This window comes from Stenella coeruleoalba (assembly GCF_951394435.1).
Source record: "Stenella coeruleoalba genome assembly, chromosome: 4".
Classification (NCBI taxonomy): Eukaryota; Metazoa; Chordata; class Mammalia; order Artiodactyla; family Delphinidae; genus Stenella; species Stenella coeruleoalba.
The window spans coordinates 3,370,739-3,396,484 of NC_137149.1; the positions used below are offsets into that span (position 1 = coordinate 3,370,739).

Here is a 25,746-nt window from a genome sequence, read left to right on the forward strand (position 1 = left end):
TGTGATACTTCAGAAATTGGAATGAATGCAAAAAAGAAATCCATGATGAAAAAAATGCCAGACTTTAAAGACGGAATCCAGCGTACAGTCTTGCATGCTCCTAGCGGCACTGCTTTCTGAGAGACCCAGGAGGCAAATCACGGCGCTTTGGAGTCAGACATGTCTTGGTTTGAGTCTGGTTCTGACGGGCAGCAGCTGTGTGGCCTTGGAAAAGTCAACTGTCCTCTCTGAACTTCAATTTTCTCACCCATCGAGAAAAACAAAGCAAAGACCAACCTGGGCAAGCATCTTAATGGTGATAAATGAGGCAGGCATTAAGGAATCTGTCATAGAACCTGGCCTGGCACCTAGTAGATGCTCAGTAAACGGTGCTGTTGCCATGAGTGTTGAACCGACAAAGCATGCTGGGCGGTCAGAGGAGGCAGGGTTGGATGGAGGAGGCCAACGGCTGAGACTGCCCAGTTGATCGCCACGTGCAAGCACTGGCCGGCCCCCACTGCTCTGGCCCACTGCACCACGATTCTACCTGCCGGTGCCGATGAGGACACTAAGGCTAAGCTGGCCCAGCGGCAGCGCCTGCACGCAGACACCCAGCGTCCTGGGCCTGTGGTCCCCGGGGAGGTGACGGCGTGGTGTCTAGGATGGGGCTCCCCCCACCCAGGAGAAGAGCCAGGAGGTGGTCCTGGCTGGTAATGCGCTGTCTTATTTCAGGTTGCCCTTCCCGCCCGGGGACCGAGTGACCTTCAACGGCAAGGAATGCATGTGCCAGAAGTGCTCCCTGCCCACGTCAGCGGGCAGCAGCGTGCCCCTGTCCCAGGGCCTCTGGAGTAAGTGGACGTGGAGCGGCGTGGCGGAGGGGGCTTGGCGGTGCTGGGTGGCGGGCCTGACACCACTGGGACCAGAAGTAGTGGAAGCAAATAACTGTGGATGAACACAACGAAGGGAGCCAGGGCCAGGCGTCTCTGGGGTACTCCTGCCTCTAAGCCTTTGCTCAGCCTGTGCCCTCCCCCCTTTGTGCCACTCCATCTTTCAGCCCGGCTCTAGCCCACCTCCTCCAGGAAGCCTTCTGGCCTCCTTCTGGCCTTCTCCCTCCAGCACCCACACTCAGCTCCCCACAGTTATTTCCAGAGCATCCGGGAGCCCTTCAGGAGAGCCACTAGGAGAACAGTGACCTCTGGGCTCCTGTGGTCTGGGGCTCTTGGATTACCTGTTCCGTCCCCTGGGAGCTGGGCCAGGGTGCGTATGCAGTGGGTGCTCAATACATGCTTCTTGAATGAAGAAGGGGGTTGTTAGTGAAAACGAACCAGTAGCAGGGGCATGTCAGGAGCTTCTGGATGTGGGGCAGAGAGCGAGGTGGGAGCAGAAAGGCGCTGGCCTTTCCCTGTGGGTGGCTCTTCCAGGACCAGAGATGGGACACAGGGACGGGGAGGGAGCCCAGCGCCCCAGGACTGCTCCCACCAGGCTCCCACTGCAGAAACGGGGTGTTCAGAGCCCATCCTGTGTGCAAGGTGGCTGTGGTGTCCCAGTGCCAGAGCCACGTGTCCTGGGACAGAGGAGGGGTTTGTATTGACTTCCAGAGCCAGCCCCCAGCTCTCCTCACTCTCCTGTCCTCTCCCGCTTCCTTGTCCGCGACACTGAAAGTCTGTACAGAGGAGACTGCACATCCTCCCAGGAGCCGAGTGTTGGCTTCAGGGACTGGTAACAATTTTATCTGGGAAATGAGGCGAAGCCTTCATCCCTTGGGGAGGCAAGCTCACGGCAGTCACAGTTGGTGAGGCTGTTGCTTTGAGGTCTGCTAGGAGAGTTCTCCATTCAAAACTTTCTCTCCAGCTGAGGTCTGGATTGATTACATTTTTGAGAATTTGCTTCAACAGACAGCCCTATTATCATTAAGCCTGAAATAGTAATCAAAAACTACAGCAAAATTTGAAAAGGCGGGGATTAGTTTGAAGAGTTTGTCCAGAGCTTCCTGGTAGCCAAAGTAAAAAGGGAAATATGCCCAATCACAGACTCATTGTCTGAGACTTTTTTGAGATTTTTTTAAATGTCATGGGCAGAAAGGCTGCCCTCTCCAAATGGAAATTTATTTTAAAATATCAAATTTGTGTTTTCAAAGAACAGACGCTGCCCTCACCCCCAGATGGGTCTGTAACCCACCCCTTCTATAACCTATCCCTTCTCGCAGTCCATGGTGATAATCCCCAGCTTAGAACCGTTTTTGTGCCTGGAAGGCATTAAACATTCATCACCAGTTCTTGGCTTCTATGTGGATGTCTGCATTGTCTTCCCAGCTCCCACCTCCTTTTGTCCCCAGAGCAGCCTGGCCAGGCAGGAGTCCCTCCCTCCTTCTGCAGGAGCATAAGTGCCCTGAGCCTGGTGGAGAGCAGCAGAAGTGCTGGGTGCCCAGTGTCCAGCTAGGGAGGGGTGGGACTGAGGTTTGAGCCAAGGCCTTTAAAGTCCAAAGCAGGGGAGCCCGCCCTGCTGTGACCAGAGGCTTTCTGAAGAGGTGGCCTTTGTTCTGAAACCTAAAACACAGGTTTTCGTTAAGTAGGCATTGAGGGAAGGGCACTGCATGAGCTGGGCCCAACTGCCACCCCCATGTGAGTGGACAAGGTGGGGTGCTGTGTGGGAGCAGGGAATGGAAGTGAAGAAACCAGGCGGCAAAGCCATGCCAGGGAGCTCCAGCTGCATCCTGGAGGCAACGAGGAGCCATAGATGGCTGTTGAGGGAGACAGTGCCGGGGTGGGTTGGGAGCATGCTAGGAATGTGAGCCTGCGCAGCGTGGTCTGCCCTGCAGGTGGTGGCAGCTGGGGGAGGGACGCGGCCCTTCTTGCATAGGGTGGAAAGCTGCAGATGGCCACCTTTGGGGGCCGCCTTCCCTGGGGGAAGCGGAGAGTGGCCAGCTGCTCCCGTGGAAGTCAGGCTTGGTCCCAGGGACCTGAGCTTCCCTCTTCCGCTCATTGGCCTGAGCCTGTTGCTTAGTAACAGGATCAGCGCTTCTTGCTGGATGCCCACGCCTTCCCTGGGGAGGGGTGCTCCGCTCCTTCTGGGTGGCCAGCTCCTCCACCGCACCTGAGCTTTCCATGCTGCTTCTGCCCTGGACTGCCTCCCCGACTGCGCTGGGGGGAGGGTCTCCTCCCGGAGAGCCCTCTGGGCGCCCATCCAGGCTCCCCTTTTCCAGGCTCCTCCCGTACTCTCCAGCTCTGAACCGGTTGCTGGTTGGAGCCAGTCACAGGGCAGCCCTCAGAGAGGCCCAGCGCCACTCCAATCAGGGCACAGCTCTGAGCCCGGCTGTGAGGAATAGACCCCGCCACTCACCACCTGGGTGCCCTGGGCACGCTGTGTCCCCTCTCCGGGCCTTGGGAGTGGATGTGGGGTCAGCAGTGGGTGTGGGCAGTGGCCCGGAGGGGCAGCCTGGTGTGGCAGCAGCCAGGAGCTGGGAATGTGGGACCTTGGACCGGGGCAGCCCTGTCCAAGCTGAGGAGCCCCCGTGACCCGTTCTTAGGCTCGACTCCACCTGCTGGGGCCCAGCCCAGCCAGGACGGGGTCACACCCGGAACCTGGGGTCACACTCGGAGCCAGGATCAGGAGGCCCACCGAAGTCAGGAGGGAAGGGGCAGGGCCCTGGCATCCAAGACCTCTGCTGGCTGTGTGCCCGTGAGGGGCCGTCCTGTGGGCGGGGCGGGTCCTCAGGCCTTCGGACGTGCATCCACCTGGGCTGTGGCCCTCAGAACCTCTCTGTCTTCCGCCCACGTGGGGTTGCACTGTCCACGTGATCAGGGGTGGGTGACGGGATCAGAGCCCTGGTCCCCCCTCTGGAAATGGGGTGAGCCTTTCTTGTGGCGAGGCTGAGGTTAAATGAGGGGGTGACGTGGAAAGATGAGGAGGGGCTGGGCCCCAAGGGGGGAGCAGGCATGCGGGCTGCCTTGTGGGGTGCAGTGGCTGCCTTGTGGGGTGCTGTAGCCCCCAGGAACCAATGTCCCTCCTGGCCGCCACTCCCCGCCCCCCAGCCACTGCGTTGCAGTCAGGGGGTCGAGTCGCCAGTTCAGTGCAGAGCCCAGTGGGTGGGATGCACTTGAACCTTTTTTATCTCTCCCAGCAGATGCTCGCAGGCCCTCCTGCTTGGCCCGGGCTCCTTAGAGAAATCGCAAGCCAAGCCCGTAACGTCTCAGGCATTTTAAAGTTAGAACTCTGTCGGTTTCTTGCCATCAAAGGTCAATCTCAGATTCGACCCAGACCCCCCTCCACTCCCAGTTAGATCTGAGGAGGACAGTGGGCGAGGGAGTCTGACCCTGCACCCCACTCCCAGCCCGAGGCCACAGCTGGGGCTCAGAGAGGCCCCTGACACGTCCTGGGTCCCATGCGAGTTAGTGGCAGAGCCGGGCCTTTGAACCCGTGACCGCGTCTGCTAGAGGAGGGGGCACTTGAGGGGAAACAAGGAAACTTTTTGGAAGGTTCTAGAAGGGTCATGCTGGGGAAGGGGCCCAGGTCCATCCTGTGGCTGTGATGGCAGAGCCAGGCCCAGGGTGCGAGGATGAGTGGATGGCAGGCTTTGGCCCTTCCAGGCCAAAGTGTGCCCCCCTTCTGCCCCCGGGCAGTGGGGACACACTCCCTCAAGGACGTCTGTGCGTTGACAGCTGTTGTCGAGTGGATTCATCACAGAAGATTCACCTGTCACTTGCAAAGCCCTGCGAAGCTATGCTGAGCTCCAGATGTGTTTAGAAAATGATGATTGCCGTTTCCATGACAACAGTCCTCGCACCTGGCCCTGGCCTCCACGTTCACGGCTCGCTATTAGTGAGGCTCTACCCCGAGTCTACGGGGACAAGGAGGCGGTGTGGAGGTGCGGAGCACGTCCCCCCCGGCGGCAGGTGGCACGTTTGCCCGGAGCCTCGGACCCTGCCCTGGGGGCGGGCACACTGCTGATCCAGGAAGAGGCAGAGTGGGGGGCTTCCCGCAGGGAATCGGCCCCTCACGAGGTGTCCCCCTCGAGACGACAGCGGTAATAGTTCGAGCGTTCAGCTCACGTGCGCTTATTCATTCCTCAAACGCATCCTTCACACCACACGCCTGTCTCTGTTAGCTCATGACAGTTGCGTGAGGCTAGTCCTGTTACTACCCCCATAAAATGCGTCCCTGTCTTAGTGGGCACAGAGACGTGAAGTGACTCGGTCACTGTCACACAGCTGGCGGGGACAGCCTGGCTTCCAGCCACTGCCGTGCCCCGCCTCCCCCCAGGCCCAGCGTGGTCCGGGCTGCTCCTTGGCTTTGCCCGTCTGCGAAGACCTGGACCGAGGCTCTGAGCAGGCTTTCTCGACTTCAGCGCTGTTGACATTTGGGGCCTGACGATTCTTTGTGGTGGGGGCCGACCTGCGCCCTGGAGGGTTTTGAGCAGCATTCCTGGCCTCCGGGCCCCTGGGGCACAACCCCCACCTTCCACGCCCAGTTGGAAGGACCAGAATTGTGTCCAGACACAGCCCAAAGCCCCCGGCAGCAAAATGGCCCTGGTCAAGAGGCGCTGGCACAGAGCGTACCGTGTGTGCCCGCGGTCACCCGCTAGGTGCGCGGATCCAGCACTGGAAGGCGGTGTCGGCCCTGCTCTGCTGGGGACAGACTGAGGGGCCGGGAGGGGAGGGGTCTTGACGCCTCCTGAACGTGAGGAGGGAGCTTCCTCTTGGCTCCGATGCATTCAGGCGTTCGTTCACTGAGCTCTTCTCTGCCGCCAGCCTGGCTGGGCTCCATGATCCTGAGATGGCTGGGAGGTCCCCTCTTCCCTCCCAGCCCTGGACCTTGGGGTTTGAGCCTGTTCTTCGGGTCTTTTCCAAAGTTGCCAGTGGATTTGATGGTGTGGTAAATTAAGAAATCTAGAGTTTGACCAACAGTTCTGTAGATATTAAATATTTTTTATTCTTAAAGATAACGTGATGCTGGGCTCTGCCCAAAAGGAGAGCAAATCCCTGTCAGAGCAGAGTCTGGTGAGCCCGCCGTGCATTGGCCGTGTCCCGGCAGCATCAGCATCTAGACGTGCGGGCTCTGCTGTCTTCATATGAGATCCGCCACTGAATGTGACTGCCCCGCCCCACCCCCCGGCTGGAAACAGGGCTCCACACGGAGAGGAAAGAGCCTTGTCCAGTGTGACCCCGAGGAGTAGGGCCAGGATTGGAGCCAGGCTGCTGGACCTTGGGCCCCATTCTTTCATCTAGGGTGGGGGGGTCCCTGCCTGGCTGAGCCCAGGAAATGCTGAGTCCCTCAGGGCACCCCCTGCTCGCCTCTGCTCATCAGGGCCCTTTGGGGTCCCCAAGGCCCCACCCTTGTCATGTCCCCGACACACACAGATATACATGGAAATACTAGACACACACACACACATAGAGACACACACATGCAGCCACACACAGACAGACACACGCAGAGACGGATAGACCTACATACAGACATATGCACATTTATGCACAGACACAGACACACTTACACACACACACAGACTCACGCAGGGACACACACTCACACAGACATGTACGCTCATGCATACACACAACACACACAGGCACTAACACACGCATACATAGATACACCCCTGCACACACACCCCTGCACACAGTCACACACAGATATACCTGTCTGCACAGACATGTCACACAAAGATACAAGTGCACGTAATCAGACACAACACGTGCACATAAGACACACGTGTACGTACTCGATACAGATATGTGCACACACACGCACGCCCCAGGCAGGTCATGCTGCCTGTCTCTGCCCCTGACGTTGCCCGGCCTGCTCCACCCCCGGTCCTTCAGCACACGTGGCACTGACTGTGGGAGCCCCCGGTGTGGCTGCCCATGGCTGGAGGGGTCGGGAGGCAGCAGGGCTGTGTCCTGAGCACCCGAGACCCTGGGGGGGGCTTGATCAGGGATGGGCATGGCTGGAGGAGCAGCGGGGAGACCAGTCAGGGGCCCAGACCAGGCTGGGGGCCATGGGAGGGAGAGCCCCCATCACCGGGGGTGAAGGTGCTTCCTGGGGCCTGGCTCCGACCTGGGCTGAGGCCGGGAGCACAAGCGCGGGTGGCCACTGTCCTATGTCCGGGATGTGGCACGGCTGGCCACAGAAGGAGCTCAGAAGCCGGGGCCGGAGGGCTTCCTGGGAGGGGCACCCCGGCAGGCGAGCGCTCAGAGGATAGGCATCGGGGCTCCAACCTCTCTAAAGCGGCACCTTTCCTGGTGGGGGGGCACAATTAGGTTCAAAGTCCACCTGCCAACAGAGCAGGACAGGCGAGGCCACCCAGAGCTCCTGCCATCGTGGCACCCTGCTGCCCGGGCCATGCTTGGGGCAGTGCCCACTGCAGGGTGCCCCTGTGCAAGTCCCCATCTGCTTCCGCAGGCCTGGACGCCCGTCCCTGGAAGGTGGGGCCTCTGTCTAGTTCATGCTGGTACCCCAGGCGCACGGCCCAGGCTGCACGCGGTCGGCGCTCGACGCGCGCTCACGCTGGCTGTCGTGTAACGGCCGCGGCGGACGGTTCCGTCTGTCCCGTCCCCAGGCCCGCTCTCACTGCCCCTGGGGTGTCTGAAGTCCCAGCGGTGCAGGGCCGCCACCCTGCGCCTCTCGCCCACACCCACGAGGATGACGGCTGTGCTCCGTTCTTTCTTCCAGGTTGCAAGGGCTGCGGAGTGGAGATCAAAAACGGCCAGTCCCTGGTGGCCCTGGAGAAACACTGGCATCTGGGCTGTTTCAAGTGCAAGACGTGCGGGAAACAACTGAACGCGGAGTATATCAGCAAGTGAGTGGGCGGGGCTCACTGGCCTGTCACCTGGGGGCGGGGCAGGGCTCGTCCTGTGCCCACCCTCCGCCAGCTCCTCCCGTCTGTGCCAGGGGAAGAGCCCCGGCCAGGCCCCTCTCCCTACCAGCCTTGCGTCCTCAGCGTGGTTTGCAGAGACTCCCATGCTCTTGCTGTTCACTGGGACAGAGACTTTACCGCTCCCACCTTTGACCCTGTAAAACACCTCCCCACACCGCCCCTGGTGTCACCCTCGCCCGTGGAATTCGCCCCCCTTGCTGGTGCCTGCACCCCTGCAGGATGCAAAGTGGACGTCGGCCGAGGCTGGCAGCAGAGCAAGGGAGAGAGGGCTGACCGGGCTCGGGTGTCACGGGTGTGACGGCGCAGCCCTGTCTTCTGCCGCGGGGCCATCGGCAGCTCCCGCTGGCCGACACAGGGTCCCTGATGTGTGCTCAGGATGCAGCGGTGGCTGGTTTGGGGTGCGGGGGGAGCACCGTTATCCAGAGGCAGTGGGGAGGGAGCTTCTGGGGATCGGGCCCTGAGCAGAGGCAGCTGGTCTGCCAGGTGCATTCTAATCCCTGGAGATCAGGAAACTGAGTCAGGTGAGCCCCCAGACAGCACCGGGGAGGGAAGGGTTACAGGCTGAGCTCAAAGGAGCAGCTTCTCTGAGTGCAGAGCGGCTCCCTCCTGCCAGTTAGGGGCTTTTCTGGCAAATTCTATCAAAGACTGTGCTAGTTCTTGAGGCTCTGAGGGAACAGAACCATCACAGGAATTGACTGGGGTCAAAAACCGCTGCAATAAAACTTCCGAGAATAAGACACGCACACATACATGCATGCACACGCATGTGCACGCGAGAGCAGGTGTTCACTGGGGGAATCCGAATCGGGTCGCTGCGTGTGCCAGTGTCAATTTCCTGTGGACCTTGTACTCTAATTCTGTAAGATGTGAGCCTTGGGGAAACCTGGCGAAGGCCGTCCTGGTTTCTCTGTCCCGTTTCTTACAACTGTGTTTGGATCCACAATTATCTCAAAATCAAACATTGCCAGTGAGAGTCCCCACATCAAGATGAGCCTCTGTCCAGGCTGGGTCAGGCTGGGGGGGTTTCTGGCCACTTGGGCCAGGACCCGTTGCCTCTGTCATAGTAAAGGGAAGGGGTGAGTGACACGCCAAGGCAGCCTTGGGGACAGAGCACTTAAAATAAAACAAAATGATGCCCAGCCCCCAGAGCGCTGCAGCCCCTCTCACCCACACAGCGTGTGCGTTACTTAGCAGCCTCTGGGACAGCCCGGAATTCGTGATGAGGGCGTGGTGGTGTTGCCATGGAGACGTCATCTTTGAACCTCCTGGATCTGCTGCATGTACAGCCTTTTTTGGGGAGAGGTCGGGGCCCTGAGGTCAGGGCATTTGAAGGTGGACCCTAAGTGCCCAATATACGTGTCCCCTCTCCTGTGGAAGGAAGGGCTGCTTCGTTTCTGAGGCTGCAGAGAAACACCGGGACTTCACCCCTCCTGCCGTCATCTGTGTGACCCAGACGAGGTCCTGAGCTTTGAGGAAGAGAGGGCGCCACTAGCTGCAGTCTCCCAACAAGCTCGAGAAATCTCACCTTCCGTTAGCAGCTGAGCAAACATCGAAACCAAACTGGGGCTCACACGGCAACTGCAGCAGTGCGGGGTTGGGGGCGGGGGGGGATGACGCACCAGAGTAACGCCCCCGACCCTGCACCCCCCGGGCCAGTCGCCTCCACGCCCAAGTCCCATTGGGCTGGACCCGGGGCCAGGGGGACAGCCCCGGTTGGCGATGGCCACCGGGTGCCAGGTGCCGGCCATACCTTGTCTCCCTTAGACCTTGCACTTACCGATCCCACTTTACAGCCAGGAAGCTGAGGCCCAGACGGGTTCAGTGACAGCTGGGACTCTGGGCGTTTGAGTGCAAGCCTGTTCACTCGCCGCTGCCCAGCAGGAAGCATTGGCACCACCTCCGACACCGTCACTGCCACTCGTCCCGTGGCGTTGACCCCATAGTGATAACTAATGAGCTCCGACCGCAGGCCAGACACTGTCCAGGCCTTGTGTCTGCGTTGTCTTCCGTCCACCACCTGCAAACCAGCTTCTCCTTACAGTTCAGTGAAGGGGGCTCGGCATTCAAGCAGCCCGCCCACGGCTGCCCAGATATTCATGAGCAGTGCCCACGAGGTGTCCCGCTCGTCCCAATTTCCCAAAGTCACGAGCCACGCGCGCGGCGCGTAGGAAGCCCGCCATTGCTGTGCGCGGGGGGCGTGGACGCGTCGCTCCTTCCTGCGCAGCCTGATGCCCCTCGCCCCTCGGATTTCGAGAGCAGGAAGCTCCCGGCCACGCCCGGGAGGGTGAGGGTCGGTCCCAAGGCACGCCTGCCACTTGGCATCTTGTCACCCCCAGACCTGGTCTCCACCGTGGGCGGCTTTGTCACACCCCCTTGTCGGCTCACGTTTTTCTCCAGCGCCCCAGACCCCTTTCAGAACGAGCAGGAAGCCACCCAATGCGGAAATAGACTCTTTCCCACCCCGGTTGTTAAACATCTGACAGAATGAACTGGAAGGAAGAGCCACGTCTGCGGACACGTCTTTTATTTCCCAGACGCAGCTTTGATTCCTTGCGCTCAGCCTTTGGAGCCCTCCGCCAGCCCTCGCTCGCCCCCTGAGCGGGCGGCCCCACCTCTTGCACCTCAGTTTGTCCACCTGTGAAATGGGACGATCTTCGTGGTATTTCTCTTGGGGCTGCCCTGATGACCGAGGGGCCGTGCTGGTGCCCGTAAGTGCCCCATACACGCTGTACCCAGAGTAGGAGGAAGTGGGCGTTTGCCCCTTGGACGTGGCCGCTCTCGTTGGCGAGGACTCTGAGGGCTTGGGGGTCCCGGGGGTGCCCCCGCCGTCCTGACTGCCGGCTCTGTTGCAGGGATGGGCTGCCCTACTGTGAGGCGGACTATCACAGCAAGTTCGGGATCCGCTGCGATGGCTGTGAGAAGTACATCACGGGGCACGTGCTGGAGGTAAGGAGGCCGCCTGGAGGCTGCAGGCATGACCCTCGCCCGCTCTAAGGTCTTCTCTGGGCACGGGGGTCTGCCCGCCCCCTAGGAGTTAACAGAGAGGATAAGAAGGTGCCTCTCGTGGCGTCTGGGGTGTATGTTTGTGCAGGAACCCGCAGCCCTGAGCCTCTGCCTCCCAGCTCTGCCAGAGGGCACCTTCCAGGGTCTGCCCAGTGAGTGCCACCTCCTCCAGGAATACTTCCCTGCAACACTCTCTCACCTGTGCCCTTTACACGTTGACAGAGAGGTGGGAAGAACTTGCGATCCTGGTTCAGCCCTTTGGCATCTAGATGGGAAATCTGAGGCTTGGCGGGTTGCACAGGGAGCCTGGGAGGCAGGGCTGGGTCCACAGAGGCGGACCGGTCACCCAGCGATCTCAGGTTGGGGCATTTCTGGGGTGCTGACAGGTGCGTTTCTTGGTCTGGGTGGTAGTTACACGGGTGTGTCCCTTTGTGAAAATAACATGTGTTAAGCACTTTACTACATTTGTTCAGTAAGATCAATACCATGGGGTGCACAGGACCAAACCCACCCCCCTGATGCTCTGGCCCAGCCTGCCCCTCCACCCTACTCTGCAGCCCCTCCTGGGCTCTGCGCTGGGGCGGGTGGATGGGCCATCCCTCGGCGAGCATATGGTCTGTTGGGGAGGGCAGAGGTAACCAGAGGACCTGGGGGGTGGGGAGGGGGCAGAGCAGTGGGAGAGGAGGGGCCCTGACCCAGCCAAGGGGCCTGGGAGCCTTTTCCAAGGAGGTCACAGAAGCAGCCTCTGGGGGTGGGAAGACAGGTTGGGGTCTGAGGCTGCGGGGCCCAGGCCACCCTCCCAGACAAGGGCTTCTGAACCCTGGAAAGCCTGGGTCGGATTTGCATACCAGAGAGCTCCCTCAGGCTGCCGCTGAGGCTGGACTTGAGGCCGGAGGCCGGGAGGCCAGCCAGGAAGGGCTGGGCATTCCCACATCCTCGAGGACTCCTGCGCTGTCCGCCCCACAGCTAGAGCCCAGCAGTAGCGGGCGCAGAATGCCTTGGTGAATTGCACGTTGAGCACTGAGCTGCTTTTCTTGAAATTACACTTCACATCAGAGCTGCAGGGAGAGAGTTGCCCCAGGGCCTCAGCTCCAGGTAGCGGGGAGGGGAAGGGGGTGGCCACACCCACCCAGGGGCAGTGAGGCCCTCCCCACCATCTCCCCATTTCCCAGATGCCACAGCGGGAATGGTCCCAGGCTCTGTGCAGAGCTGTGCCCTTCTACGCCCAGAGGCCCCTGCGGGGGGGCTGTGATTACACCCTCATTGACTGAGAGTTTGCAAAGCACAAATAAAGGGGGAAGTCACTGACATGCGATCATATTTAGCTGAACTTTTTGGCTGGATTCCTTCCAGTTTTTTCTCTCTCCACATGTCAGAGTTGGCATCAAACCATTTATACATTATATCCTGATTTTTTTCAACTCCCATGTCCTATTTAATAGGCTCCTATGTTTTTGTTTTGTGTTTTATGGGTCTTTTTGTAAACAGCCTTATTGGAATATAGTTCACACACCACGCAACTCACCCGCATAAAGTGTGTGATTCGGTGGTTTTTAGTATCTTCACAGAGCTGTGCACCCATCCCCACAGTCCATTTTAGGACGTTCTCATCACCTCACGAAGAAGCCTGTACCCCTTAGCTGTTCCTCCCCTACACCCTGAGCCCGTGGCAGCCACCAATCTACTTGGGTCTCTGTAGAGTTCCCTGTTCTGGACGCGTCATGTAAATGGAATCGTCCACTATGTGGGGTCCTCTGTGATTGAATCTGTCTCACATAACATTTCCAGGTGCATCGCACATACGAGTGTTTCAGTGTTGCATCGTATTTCCTCGTAGGATTAGACCAGAATGCTTTAGGCTGATCATGCATCGTTGGACAGAGCACCGTTTTCCACTTTTTTACTATGATAAATAACACTGAGATGAACATCTTTTTTATTGCATTTCTAGTTTTCCTTAAGATTCATTCACAGAAGTATAGAAACTGAGCCAACAACCATGAACTTTGTAAGGGTTCTTGACACATAAATTGCTTTCCAGAAAGTTTATTCTGATTTACGTGCTTATCAACAGAGCGCGATCTTTCCCATCTCCCACCCTGGGTGTAATCTTTATGAAATCCTGTGTCGAGCTGATAGGGGAGAACGTGGGGCCTCGCTGCTGTTTGCTTCCCTCCCACTCCTAGTGGTGCCGGGTCTTCTTTGTCATTTTTAGCCAATCAGAGTTCTTGCATTTCAGTTATCTTCCGTCAGCATCGCCTGTTTCTACACTGGGGGCTCCATGTCTTTCTGACGGAGTTGGGCGGGTGGTCACGTGATGAGACTGTTGACATCTCATCTGATGAATATCTTGTATGTTTTTCTGGGGTGGTGATCACGCCTCATGTTTGTACCCCCATCCTCCGAACGTGCACGAAGGATGCGTCCTCCCGCCGTACCCCACGGTGACGTCTCACCTGGCCCTCCCGTCTCTCCAGGGCTCTCTCCTCACCCAGACCCTGCTGCAGACCCTGCTCTGGGGGAGTCTGGGCAGCCGCCACCTCCGGCAGCAGCACCGAGGCTTCTGGAGGATCCCCCGGCCAGGGCCCCACCTGCCGCAGTGCCTGGCAGTTCAAGCCTGTTTCTCTCTGTTCCCCCAAAAGACTGTTCCAGACCTTCCTCGCTCTCCTGGGCTGCTGCCCTCCCACCCCAGCCGGCCAGCCACAATGACCTTGTCTAAGACTTAACAGAGAGAGGGTCAGACGCCACTCAGGGCTGTCTGCGAAGCTTCTAGCCCACCCGCTCCTGCCCTTCCTGACGGAGGCTCTGTCTCTCCTCCCAGCCACAGCCCCCAACCCTGTGTTCCGGTCCGAACCCCGCCCGCCTCCTCTGGAGCCTTACCCTGCCATCTCCTTTCCTCCCTGGGGGCCACAAGGCATCCTCCTGGTGGCTTGTTGAAACAGCTCAAGTCGCCCCCGTTTAAAGAGACTAGAAACCTGCAACCCTCACCTGTCCAGGTCCGCCAGCCGCTGCACCGTCTCTTCAAGCCGCTCCCCAGAGTGCCGGCCCCCTCCCGCCCTGCTTGGTGCCCTCACTCTGTGGGCTCGTGTCTGTGTGTCTGGGAGAGCGTGTGCCGAGCCCAGGAGGCCCAGCCGGGCTCCCGGTGCCTGTTCTTGGCCCGACCGCCTGGCCTCCCCCTGCGTAGGTGTTGCTGTGTGCTGTTTCCCGCCACGCTGCGATACCTGATGGCCTTAGCGGGCAGCATCTTAGGCTCTGTGGGCTGAGCAGCTGTCGCTACAGGTGTGTGACTGTAGCCTGGCCCGCTTCCGGCACCCTTTGGGGTGGGCGGGACACGCCAGCCCCGGCCCTGGCGGCCCGGTCACCAGACCCTCCTCGGGGATCCGAGGGGTCGTGTCTGCGGAGTGCCCCCCAGCTCAGCGCCGGCCACGAGGTAGCTGATGGGGGCTGGAGGATAAAGGGCCTCCCAGGGAAGATGGATGCTTTTGTTCTCGCCCCTGCGGGCGGCGAGCTCCGCGGTGTGTGGCAGTTGAGTCAGCGGGACCTGCACAGCTCTGAGATTCCTCCCCAGCGAGGCGGCAGCTGCAGGCAGGCGGGCGGGGACAAGCCGGCTCCACGGAAGGAGCAGCCGCCGTGCTGGGACCCAGCCGGGCGTGCAGCGGGCTCTTGAGGGCCGGCAGGTGGCAGGGGACAGGACCTGAAAAAGAAAGAGGAGGATCCAGACCGCTGGCTGGAGGGTGAGGGCATCTCTGTGCCCCCGCTCTCTGCCCCCGTCCTCACGGTCACACTGCCTGTTCCTGCCAGCCTGTCCCGGGAGCGGGGCTGGACAGGGGCCGAGGGGCCGACTGCTCCGACTGGGCTGTGGCGCCAGGACCCCGTGCAGGTAGGAAGCTCTCTGGGCCGATGGGGAGGCCACACTGGCTGCAGGTGGGTGGGATTGCAGGGAGCGGGGCAGATCAGCCAGGTGCAAGGCCCCCAAGGCACCTGCCACCCCACCGGCTCTGCCTCCCAAGGTGCTGGAGTAGGGGAGCAGCCCGGGCCTCTTCCCCGCCCCTGCGGGAGCCCTCAGTCTGTGCGCGTCTGCATGCGCCGGGCCCGGGGCCAACCTGCGCTGGGCGCCCGCCCGTGAGGTGTGCATTTGGTGGTAGTGCAGTCCCCCCACTCCCTCTGTCACTCGAAATATTTAACATCCTCCACTGCATGTTGTCTCGCATCCTGCGTGTCTGGGGTGTCTGTCCTGATGAGCCAGCTCCATGCCAGGAGCGTCCTGGGTCCGGTGGGGACCTGGGAGGGGCTGACACAAGCCCCCTCCCCGTCGCGGGGTTGGCTGGCTGGGGTGGGGGGGGCAGGGCAAGGAGCAGAGGTAGGGGGCTGGGAGCAGCCCTGCTGCAGTGCTGGCTCCTGGGGATGGAGTCTCTCCACGGAGAGAGCTGGAAGGTGGCTGTGCATTGCCAGGGGACGGTGGTCTAAGCAGATCAACCAGCCCAGGGCTGGACGAGTGGAGGGGGTGTTGCGTGAGAGGGGGTCCCTAGCTGAGTCCCTGCCATCACGTTGTTCTCTACTGGTTCTCACAGTATTAGCAGGAACAGGTGGGCGGGGGCGGGGAATGGGGTGCGTCTTGGCCAGCCCCATCCTCCTTATAACCCTGGCGGGGCCTCTGTCTGAGCCCCACCTGCCTCCTGCAGCCTGGCTGTCTCCATGGTAACGAGAAGCCCAGGGTCCCCCTGGGACCACTAATTAATCCCTCCCTCCCTTTGTTCCTTCCTCTGTGCTTCCCTCCCTCCCTCCCTCCCTCCCTCCCTCCTTCCTTCTTCCCTTCCTTCCCTTCTCCATCCACTACTCACCTTCCTGAAGGCTCACTGTGTCCCAGCCTGGCCTGGGGGCGGAGTTCCCCGTGAGGACGGTGGCAGGGGTCCCCCTGCCTGACCTGGAGGAGCCCTGGAGGGAGGGGGGCGGCCAGCTGAAAGTTTCTCCATTTCAAATGGACCCTTTCCTGCGACTCCCTATGCTGGTGTGTTTATTTCTTCCTCTTCTCTTTTCTCCTTGGCACTTTTCACCCTCCTAAGCCAGCAGGACTTTTATCACTGGGAGAAAACAAACCCTGAGTTCCGAACAAATAAAGGCGTTTCCTAAGGACAGAGGTGAAGTCAGCTTCCCAAGACCCCAGCTTCTCGCTCCCTTTTTAAAACTTAATGAACGTGTTTATTTTAAAAACACTCTCAGAGGGAATACCTGTTTATCATAAAAGAAAAATCATACATAATGCATGTCATCACCCAGAAAAACTACCGTTAGCATTTAGACGTCATCCTTTTGGATCACGTGCACACACACAGACACACGGACGCACACACACACAAAGACACACACAGACACACGGACACACACAAAGACACACACAGACACACGGACACACACATACACAAAGACAGACACACGGACACACACACAAAGACACACGGACGCACACACACACAAAGACACACACAGACACACGGACGCACACACACACAAAGACACGCACAGACACACGGATACACACGAAGACACGCACAGACACACACACACAAAGACACAGACACAGGGACACACACACACAAAGACACGCACAGACACACGGACGCACACACACACAAAGACACACACACACGGACACACACACACAAAGATGCACACGGACACACACACAAAGACACACACAGACACACGGACACACACACACGAAGACACACACAGACACATGGACACACACGAAGACACACACACACGGACACACACGAAGACACACACAGACACACGGACACACACGAAGACACAGACACACGGACACACACACACAAAGACACACAGACACAGAGATACTCACAAACTTACACACATAGACACACACAGAGACACAGAGATACACACGGATACAGACACACAAATACACAGATACACACACATAGAGACACACACAGGGACACAAAAATACACACGCATACGTACACAGACTCACACACACACACAGAGACACACAGAGACACACGCGGACTTGCCTTCAGCCTGACGCCACGCCCTGCTCAGCACCCAGCGAGGATCAGTGTGTTCCGTCCTTGTCCTTAACCATCGGTCCGTCAGCACATTCCCGGGCATCTGGGTTGAGGAAGCCCGGCAAGGGCGCCACACCCACGTCCTTACTGCAGGACTTCTCAGAGCCTTGATAGCTGACGTGCCTGGAGGTGGAGTATGTCACTTCGCTGCTCCCACACTCACTGGTCAGAACCCCCCTGTCCTCTAGGACCCCGTTATGCTTGCCTGGCGGGTACCATTTTCTCGTTCAGAACATCTTTATGGGACAGCCCCTCTGCGTGCAGCTCTGCTCTAGGGCCTGGGACAGCACAGAACGAGGGGACAAGGCTTAGTCCTGGAGCGGTCACCCGAGTCCTGGAGCTGGGGGAGAGAGAGGAACAGAGCCCAAACACAGTCAGGGAGCCACGCCAGCCTCCATGTGGTCCCCCAAGACCCCGAGCCCAGAGCGAGCCTGTCCCGAGGCCTGTGGCATCAGCAGTGGGGAGGGGGCAGGGCTGAGTCAGGGGTTCTGGGGAGGGTCTTTGCTGACATGGCACAGAGCTGGGAGGGCTGCCAGTTGCTCCCCCCTCCCCCGACTGCATCCTTCCTGCTACAGATCTTGATTAGCTTCTCGGTAAATTTCATTTGATCGGTGCGCCCTGGAGATCAGGGCTTTCAAGATCCGGTTCCAGTTCTGGTCATTCCCGAAGGAGACTAAAGCTTCAAACTGGGGGCTGTGCCAGGAGCAGCCCCTGGGAGCTGGCTGGGCTGGGGGATGTGCGCCCTGCAGCGGGGACCCAGGGGAGGGCCCCAAAGCAGGCGGAGGCACAGCCGCTTCTCCAGGGAATGGAAGAGGCCATGGATGGCTTTAGGGAGGAAAAGGGGGTGCCTGCTTCCGATGGGGTAGGGGAGGCCCATCCCTCCGTGCTTCCCACAGCTGGGGGAGGCGGGAGGGGTTGGCTGCTCGTCTCTGCAGGGAGGGGAGGGAGTTTCTGCAGCCCAGAGACACTGCCAGGCTGGTCCCTAATGTCCACGGTCGGGCCGCGCTCAGTGCCCTCCACTCTGCCTGGGTACCGCTGAGGAACAGCGCTCGCTCTGTGCCCCCGGAGGCTGCGTTCCTAACGAGCCTGGTTCTGTCTGATTAAAGATGACAGCCGCTTGTCAGAAGGCACAAGACATCGTTTTCAAACCACGCACCGCAAAATCTCATGGGCTTTTGATACACTTTTAAAGTCTGCGCCATCTTGAGTCCCACCTGGGTAAGGGGCTGCGCTGCCTCCCGGGCTGGGGGCTGGGGTGACGGCACAGATGACTGTGGCCCTTCTAGGACAGTTGTAGGGAGGAAAGGGCTCTGACGGAGCAGGGGCTGCTGCTGGGTTCCGATCACGTGGAACGCCCCGGCCACCGTGGCCACTGCGAGACAGAGCAGAGCAGCAGTGGGGGTTGATGCAAGGGGTGAGGACACTTTTACTTTGGACTTCGTGAGCCTGTCTCAGTTGGCTTGGGCTGCTGTGCTATGATCTGCGAGGCTTAAACAATGGCTCTAGAGGCTGGAAGTCTGAGATCAAGGTGCCAGTGCACTGGGTTCCTGGCTTGGAGATTGTCACCTTCTCCCTGTGTCCTCCCGTGGCAGAGAGCTCTGCTGTCTCATCTTGTAAGGACACGAGTGTCCTTATAAGACATCCTGGGGGCCCCACGTGGCTTTTCATGGCTGAACAATCTGCCGTTGTGTTTATCACACTCACATTTGGACATTTGGGCGGGTTCCACCTTCTGGCTACTGGGAATAACGCTGCTGTGAAGATTTACGTGCGCGTTATTGTGTGGACCCAGGTTTTTATCTCTTTTGTTCTCTTTTTCCTAAATACCTAGGAGTGGAATCGCTGGGTTGTGTGGTAGTTCTGTGTTTAACTTTTGGAGGCACTGACAGTGTTTTCCACAGTGGCTGCACCGTTTTACATCCCCACCACCGATGTGCAAGGGTTCCAATTTCTCCGTATCCTCACTAGCACTTGCTATTTTCCATTTTGTTTTCATTACAGTCGCCCTCGTGGGTGTGAGGTGGTGTCTCACTGTCGTTTGGATTTGCCTTTCCTGAATGACAGTCATGCTGAGCATCTCTGATTTGCTTCTTGGCCGTTCCTGTATCTTCTTTGGGGAAAAAATGTCCATCCAAGCCGTTTGCCTATCTTTTAACTGGACTGTTTGTCTTTTTGTTGTTGAGCTGTAAGAGCTCTTTATATATTCTGATCCTAAACCCTTATCAGATCTGTGATTTGCAAATATTGTCTCCCATTCTATAGTTTGTCTTTTCACTTTCTTGATAACGTCCTTTGATGCACAAAAGTTGTTAATTTTTATGAAGTCCAACTTATCTATTGTGTTGTTGCGGCTCACGCTTTCCGTGTCATATCCGAAAATCCACGGACAAATCTGGGGTCAGCAAAATATACCCCTGTGTTTTCTTCTGTGGTTTTATACTTCTGTGGGAAAACTCTCTTACTGGCATGTAACACACAGAGGAGTCCATGAATCTCACACACTGGACACACCCAAGCCACCAGCACCCAGACCAAGAAAACACATGCCCTGCACCCCAAACAGCCCCCTGGGGCCCCCAAGGCAGCCACCACCCTGACTCTGACTGTATAGATTCATTTGCCTCGTTTTGAACTTTGTAAAAATGGAATCGGCTCCGCGGTGTCTGGTTTCCTTCCTCGGCCTTGAGTCTGTTCTAGGCCTCCAAGTTGATTGCTCAGGGTGTGGGGTTTGGGGGTGCGTGGGCATGGGGTGCACACCACAGAGTCAGGGACCCTTCCCGGCTGGGGACAGAGGCCACAAAGGGCAGACTTCTGGGCACCAAGCCTGGCTCCACCCCCTCCTGCTGTGTGACCTTGCTCAGCTTCCTCCACCTCTCTGTGCCCTGGTGGAAACAAAGGTAGTCATGAACCTCACAGGCTGTCACAGGATGAAGACCAGTCAGTGTGTGAAGCGGCTTCTTGCCTCTCCCTGTAGAAATAAGCGGTGTCCCCGTCGCTGCTGGGGCGTCTGCCGGCTGCTGGGTTGGGGGGTGCTTTCCAGAGGGAAGAGTGTGGACGCTGGGCCGGGCCCTGGCGGTGGCCGCAGGGCTGTTTCTCTGCTCAGCCTTAATTCTCATTGGTCGGGCTGGGGTTTCAAGCCTGTCCTCTTACAGACTCTCCCCACGGCTTTCTCTCTCCACCTGACTCACGTGTAGACGTGCCGTGTAGACAACAGTGTGTGCTTTCTCCCCCAAGTGGCTGTCACAGAACTCCTGCTGTTTGATGTCATGAGGGTGGGTTGTCCCCCCGACCCAGAGTGAAGGGGGTGCCTGCCTGAGGAAGGCGTGAGGACAGGTCAGAGGTCACAATGTTTAAAGCACATGAGTCCTCAGTTGACACCTGGGACCTGACAGCAGGTGGTTTCTGTTAAAGCTACAGCGCTGTTCCAATCCCCTGTTTGTACCTCAAGGACGGAGCTGCTCTGACCGCTCGGCATTTTAAGGCTGAAGTGGCAGCTTCACCCTCACTCTGCCTGGGCCCAGTGCTGCAATGTGACCTGCTCCCCAGATAGATTCCTGAGACTAGGGGTTCCTGCGATGGCCCCGTGCCAGGCCCTGCCCTCGGAGGCTCACTGTCTAGCGGGGAAGACTCACCCGAAATAATTGTCAAGCCCTGTGAAAATGGGGCTGTGGGGGCCCAGAGCAGGGAAGCAATCAGGGGAAGCTTCCAAGAGGAGGTGGCGTTGGAGATGAGATCGGGAACATTCCAGGTGGTCCCGGGTGCGAGAGTGGGGAGGGCAGTCCTGGTGGAAGGGGCTGCAGGTGCAAAGGCCTGGAGGCCGCAGAGCCGGCAGGACTGAGCACTCGGCATTCTCACGCTTCCCCAAGCATCCCTTTGCCTGGAGACACGTGTGGGCCACGCAGACTGACACCTCCGGTCCCACACGCAGGAAGGGAGTCTGTTCCGGATTCTTCCTCCCTGATACTCAGGGGTCCCCTCGGGCCTGGTTTGCACGGAAGGCACCGGTGGGGAAGGGGAAGGAAAGTGAGGTGCTTGTAATGAATTTGCACCCCGTTACTGATTCAGGAGAGTATTACTAATTCAGTTTCAGGGAGCGGTGATTAACCTTCGCATCTCAGGAAAGAGTGAGGGGGTGACATCCACATCCAGCAGCAGGCTGCAGCCGCACCCAGCCCAGGTGAAGGGCAGCGTACAGTCACGCTGAAGACCCCGTGTAGGAATAAGCCAACTTGCCAATGTCCTTTGTTTTGGTGATTTCGGTATTAATATTTTAATCGATTTGAATGGGTTTCAAGAATGATAAAAACTGCAAAACACTCCTTGAGAAAACTGAGCGATACAGAGAGACAAAAAGAAAATGATCTATCACTTTCACCCCACCTGTCTTGTCCCTCCATCTGGGGAAATAATGTTAGGTCCTCCCTCCCCGCCCCACCAAGATACAGAGGTGCATGGGACCTGGCCCGCCTCTGCCTCGTGGGTGGGGCAGACCCATCCACCGCTGAGCTGGGAGGAGCTGGCGACACAGCTGCTCTCCCGGAGGCCGGTCTCTGCTCCCAGGCGTGGCCCCAGCGGGCAGAGGCCACATTCACACACCCTGGACGGCCTGGGGCACCACCGGTCCCATCCCATCCCCCTGAGTGTGGGCTCTCCACCACACAGCCCGCCTTCCTGCCTCACCTGAGCACCTGCGTGAGGACACGCCGTGCCCTGAGCAGAAACGCCTGTGCTTTGTGCTTTTTCCAGGCGGGGGAGAAGCACTTCCACCCTCTGTGTGCGCTATGTGTCGGGTGCGGCCGGATGTTCGCGGAAGGCGAGGAGATGTATCTGCAAGGTAAGAAGGAGAGCGTGCCGCTCGGGACCCGAGGGCACCAAACAGGCGGCTCCCGGGCCCAACGCCCTGTGCCGGGTGTGCCCTGGCGTGTCAGCGAGCTTTCCCGCTCGTTAGGGAACGCCGCCCCCCAGCAGGGATGGGGGTCCAGGGCCCAGCAGGCTCTCCCCACGGAGCAGCCGCCAGAGTCGGCAGAGTGACAGCCTGCCCGGTTTTGCATCGTCCATCCACGTGATGTCCGTGAACCTGAGATGGACGCGATAAGAGAAAGGCCAAATTCAGGAGCAAGATGCAGGAGTGTTGGAAATTTGGGTCCCAGCAGCCAAACGGGAATGGATGTGGTCTGTGGTCGCTTCAAGCCTGTCCTGAAAGCCCCTCAGCTCAGGGCTTTCCCCTGCACTACCCTCCCTTGATTGATGGGGGAGCGTGGAGACCACGGGCCGCTCCTGAGGCTTTTCTCCTGGTCAAGGGAGTCGCCAAAGTGTCGGTAAAGAGAGTTCTGGAGAAAAACATAGCCAACCTTCTAACCCATTTCGTGGCATTTCATGGGAAATCCCCAACCCATTCACCATTAAAATAACAACAGAATAAAGGCGAGGCATCCTGTGGCCACCAGACCTGGAGAAGCAGCAGGTGACAGCCAGTTGCCCCCTCCCTTCTGCAGTGACCCTGTTCAGCTCGTTGCCACTTTTGTTCAAAAAATTGCACCAACACTCAGACCGGAGCACCCAGCTCCCAGCTATTGCTTTACGTGTTTGTTCACCGGGGTGCTAGGAGTTCTCCTTCGAGCTACACTTAGTTTTATCACCTTGAAGACCCACCCCATCCCTGTGGCTTATTCATTCCCAAGCCTTGATAAAGAAAGATTATTTGGACACTTGTCAAAACAGTAGGAAGACGGTATATTCAGGACATGGCAGAAGGTGGGAGGCGAGTCAGGCCAACTCCGAATTCATAAGGACGGGGGATTTATAGCCAAGGAGGGAGTGGGGATTAGGGGGAGACGGGTGGATGGAAAATTACCAAGAGGAAAGGCCGAGAAGGATTCCTGCTGAAGACAGGCCAGCGGCCTAGATGCAAAGTCAGTGGTGGGGCTGAGGCTCCCCAGTGCCCTCGCTGACACTGGGCTCGCAGGTTGAAGGCCTTCCCCGAGGGGCCTGGGTGGGTTGGGTTAGATGCTGAGACCCCCTGTCTCTGTAGTCACATTGTCTTCTCAAGGACGTCAGTGTCTCCGTGACCCCGGAGGCAAGCTGAGTAGGGCCAGACGGACCACTGGATGACCTCACCCGGCGTCCTTCTGGGGCCGTGTGTCACACAGGCCTCCCTTTCTGAGACTGAACCTCGTGGGGTGACGTCAGCCAGGACTGCCTGGTCCCCAGCGTCCCCTCTTGTTCTTCAGTCTTGAGAGCTTATGAAAGGGGTCCTTTACGTATGTCTGGGTGGGGAGGGGTCACCCTGCCCGAGGCGCCCGCGCCCACTGTAAGTGGCACCTTCAGGACGTACTGACGCCTGGCACAGTGGCATCGAGCCGGCAGCTTGGGGACGCGAGCTGGCCATCAAGGGGACCCAGTCTCAGAACAAAGATGCTCTTCATGGCTCTGGGCTCCCTGTTCCTGATGCGGGACCTGCCCTGACTTTCTGTGGGATGTCGCAGCCCATCCCGTCGCCTCCCAGCCTCTTTCCCAGTCTGTGCCGGAAGGGTTCAGACCCGGTCGGTGATTTTCATGCCCCACTCCACGGAGCACCAGAGTCCCATGGAGAGGGGCCCCTTTGGGGCTCTGGCCCTGCCCTGCACGGACACCCCGAGACCCTCTGCCTGGTCCAGCTGGATGCTGGGGCTCCAGGAGGGCGTATTTGACGGCTGAATCCCATGCAGCAAAAGCTGCAAGGAGCAGAGGTCCCGGAGAGCCCTTTGGCCTCCGAGGGAGATGAGGTGCCCCCCTGCCAAATACCAGCACTGCCACCCAGCCCTGGACGCACCTTCCTGTCTGCAGACTCAGTGAACATAGGCGGGGGGGAGTCTGACTCTCGCTAATTATCAGGGAGACCCAGATTAAAATAACGCGTTAATGTTATTTTTCCCACTGGGTTGACGAGGGTTAAAAGGAAAGACACACCCCCATGCTATGGGGATTGGAGGAAACGGGCGTCTTACCTGGCTCGTGGGCGAAAACTGGGGAATTGCCAAGATGCCCCAAGAGCCTTCAAAATGCCCACACCCGGGCTTCCCTGGTGGCGCAGTGGGTGAGAGTCCGCCTGCCGATGCAGGGGACGTGGGTTCGTGCCCCGGTCTGGGAGGATCCCACGTGCCGCGGAGCGGCTGGGCCCGTGAGCCATGGCCGCTGAGCCTGCGCGTCCGGAGCCTGTCCTCCGCAACGGGAGAGGCCGCAGCGGTGAGAGGCCCGCGTACTGCAAAAAAAAAAAAAAAAAAAAAAAAATGCCCACACCCTCTGAGCCAAGACCCCACTTTTAGGAAGCCCTCAAGTAAATCAGAGAGATGAGGTGGAACTCGTGTACAATGGACTCCCCGCAACTTTTTTTTAAATATAAATTTACTTATTTATTTGGCTGCGTAGGGTCTTCGTTGCTACACGCGGGCTTTCTCTAGTTGCGGCGAGTGGGGTCTACTCTTCGTTGCAGTTGCAGTGCGCTGGCTTCTCATCGCGGTGGCTTCTCTTGTTGTAGAGCACAGGCTCTAGGCACGCGGGCTTCAGTAGTTGTGGCACGTGGGCTCAGTAGTTGTGGCCCGCGGGCTCTAGAACGCAGGCTCAGTAGTTGTGGAGCACGGGCTTAGTCACTCTGCAGCATGTGGGATGTTCCCGGACCAGGGCTCGAACCCGTGTCCCCTGCATTGGCAGGCAGATTCTTAACCACTGCACCACCAGGGAAGTCCCTCCCTGCAACTTTATTTAGAAATAAAACTTTGGAACTAACAGGCAAGGAGCAGATAGAGACATTCTCATCAATCCGTACGATGCAATATTATGCAGCCCTTAAAGTTACAGTTTTGATATTCAATTACATGGAGAAATACTAAGACATTTATAAGCAAAAATCGCAGGATACAAAACTGTGTACCTACGGTGTATTTAATCTGTATGTGTACGCTGCAAGACAGCCCGACCCAAAGTGGGTGGGAGGTTACAGATGATTTTAATTTTCCTATATACTCTTTTTTAGACTTGTTTAAATTTTAATCAAAAAAACAGCGATGACCTCTGTAATCATAAACAATGTTTTAAAAAAAGAAAAGCTTACGCACAAACCAACCAAGGCCCGGTCTCCCTGGGAGCTCCGGGTTGGAGCAGATATTTTCCCAGGGAGGAGCAGAAATAAGTTCCCTTCCCTGGCGTTAACTCACGTGACCCGGAGGCTTTGCAGGCGGAAATGGGTGCAGCTCCTTCCTGCCACCACACGTTGAAGCCCCTGCTGTGTGCCGGGCCCCTACTACGTCCACTCTGTGTGGCTTGTTCGGGGGATGTGAGAATGGGATGGACAAGGCTCCCACCTCCACGCGGCACATGGGCTGTCCTGGCAGCGGTGGATGTAAACGCGGACACGGCAGCCGTGGCCACCCGCAGAGGGTGCGTGAGTGGAGTACGGATGTACGGAGGGAGAAAGGGGGCCGGGCTGAGGTTCAGGGAGGCCCGAGGGGGGAAGCAAGCGCTCTGGGCCCTGAAGTTATTACCCCTGTTTAGTTATATTAAATTCTGCTAAAGGCCTGAACAGGTAGGGTTATTGTCGGCCCTGTGTGCAGGTGGGAAAACTCTGAGACTCGGGGAGGTCGAGTTTGAATTAGAAAAGAGCAGGGCCCTTGGGGTCCTTGGGACGCTTGGTGACCTGTTACCTTGAGGGTGGTGCCTGCAGCTGTGGAAGGTGGGCGGGGCCGGCATGAGCGAGACAGCTCAGACACCCCGCGAGTGAGCGCGGGGTCGGGCCCCCAGCCTGCAGCCCTCATCTTCACCCCA

General features: G+C 58.4%; 1 protein-coding gene across 4 annotated transcripts in view; it reads left to right on the forward strand.

Moving 5' to 3' along the window:
• Window positions 1-25,746, forward strand: part of ABLIM2 (actin binding LIM protein family member 2) — a 151,932-nt gene that overhangs the window by 54,071 nt on the left and 72,115 nt on the right. For all 4 annotated transcript variants that reach the window (XM_079920549.1, XM_079920548.1, XM_079920547.1 and 1 more), the window contains exons 4-7: window positions 712-827; window positions 7,651-7,777; window positions 10,708-10,801; window positions 21,694-21,781. In XM_079920549.1, the coding sequence (XP_079776675.1) occupies window positions 712-827; window positions 7,651-7,777; window positions 10,708-10,801; window positions 21,694-21,781 (425 nt within the window). The remainder of the gene's footprint in view (window positions 1-711; window positions 828-7,650; window positions 7,778-10,707; window positions 10,802-21,693; window positions 21,782-25,746) is intronic.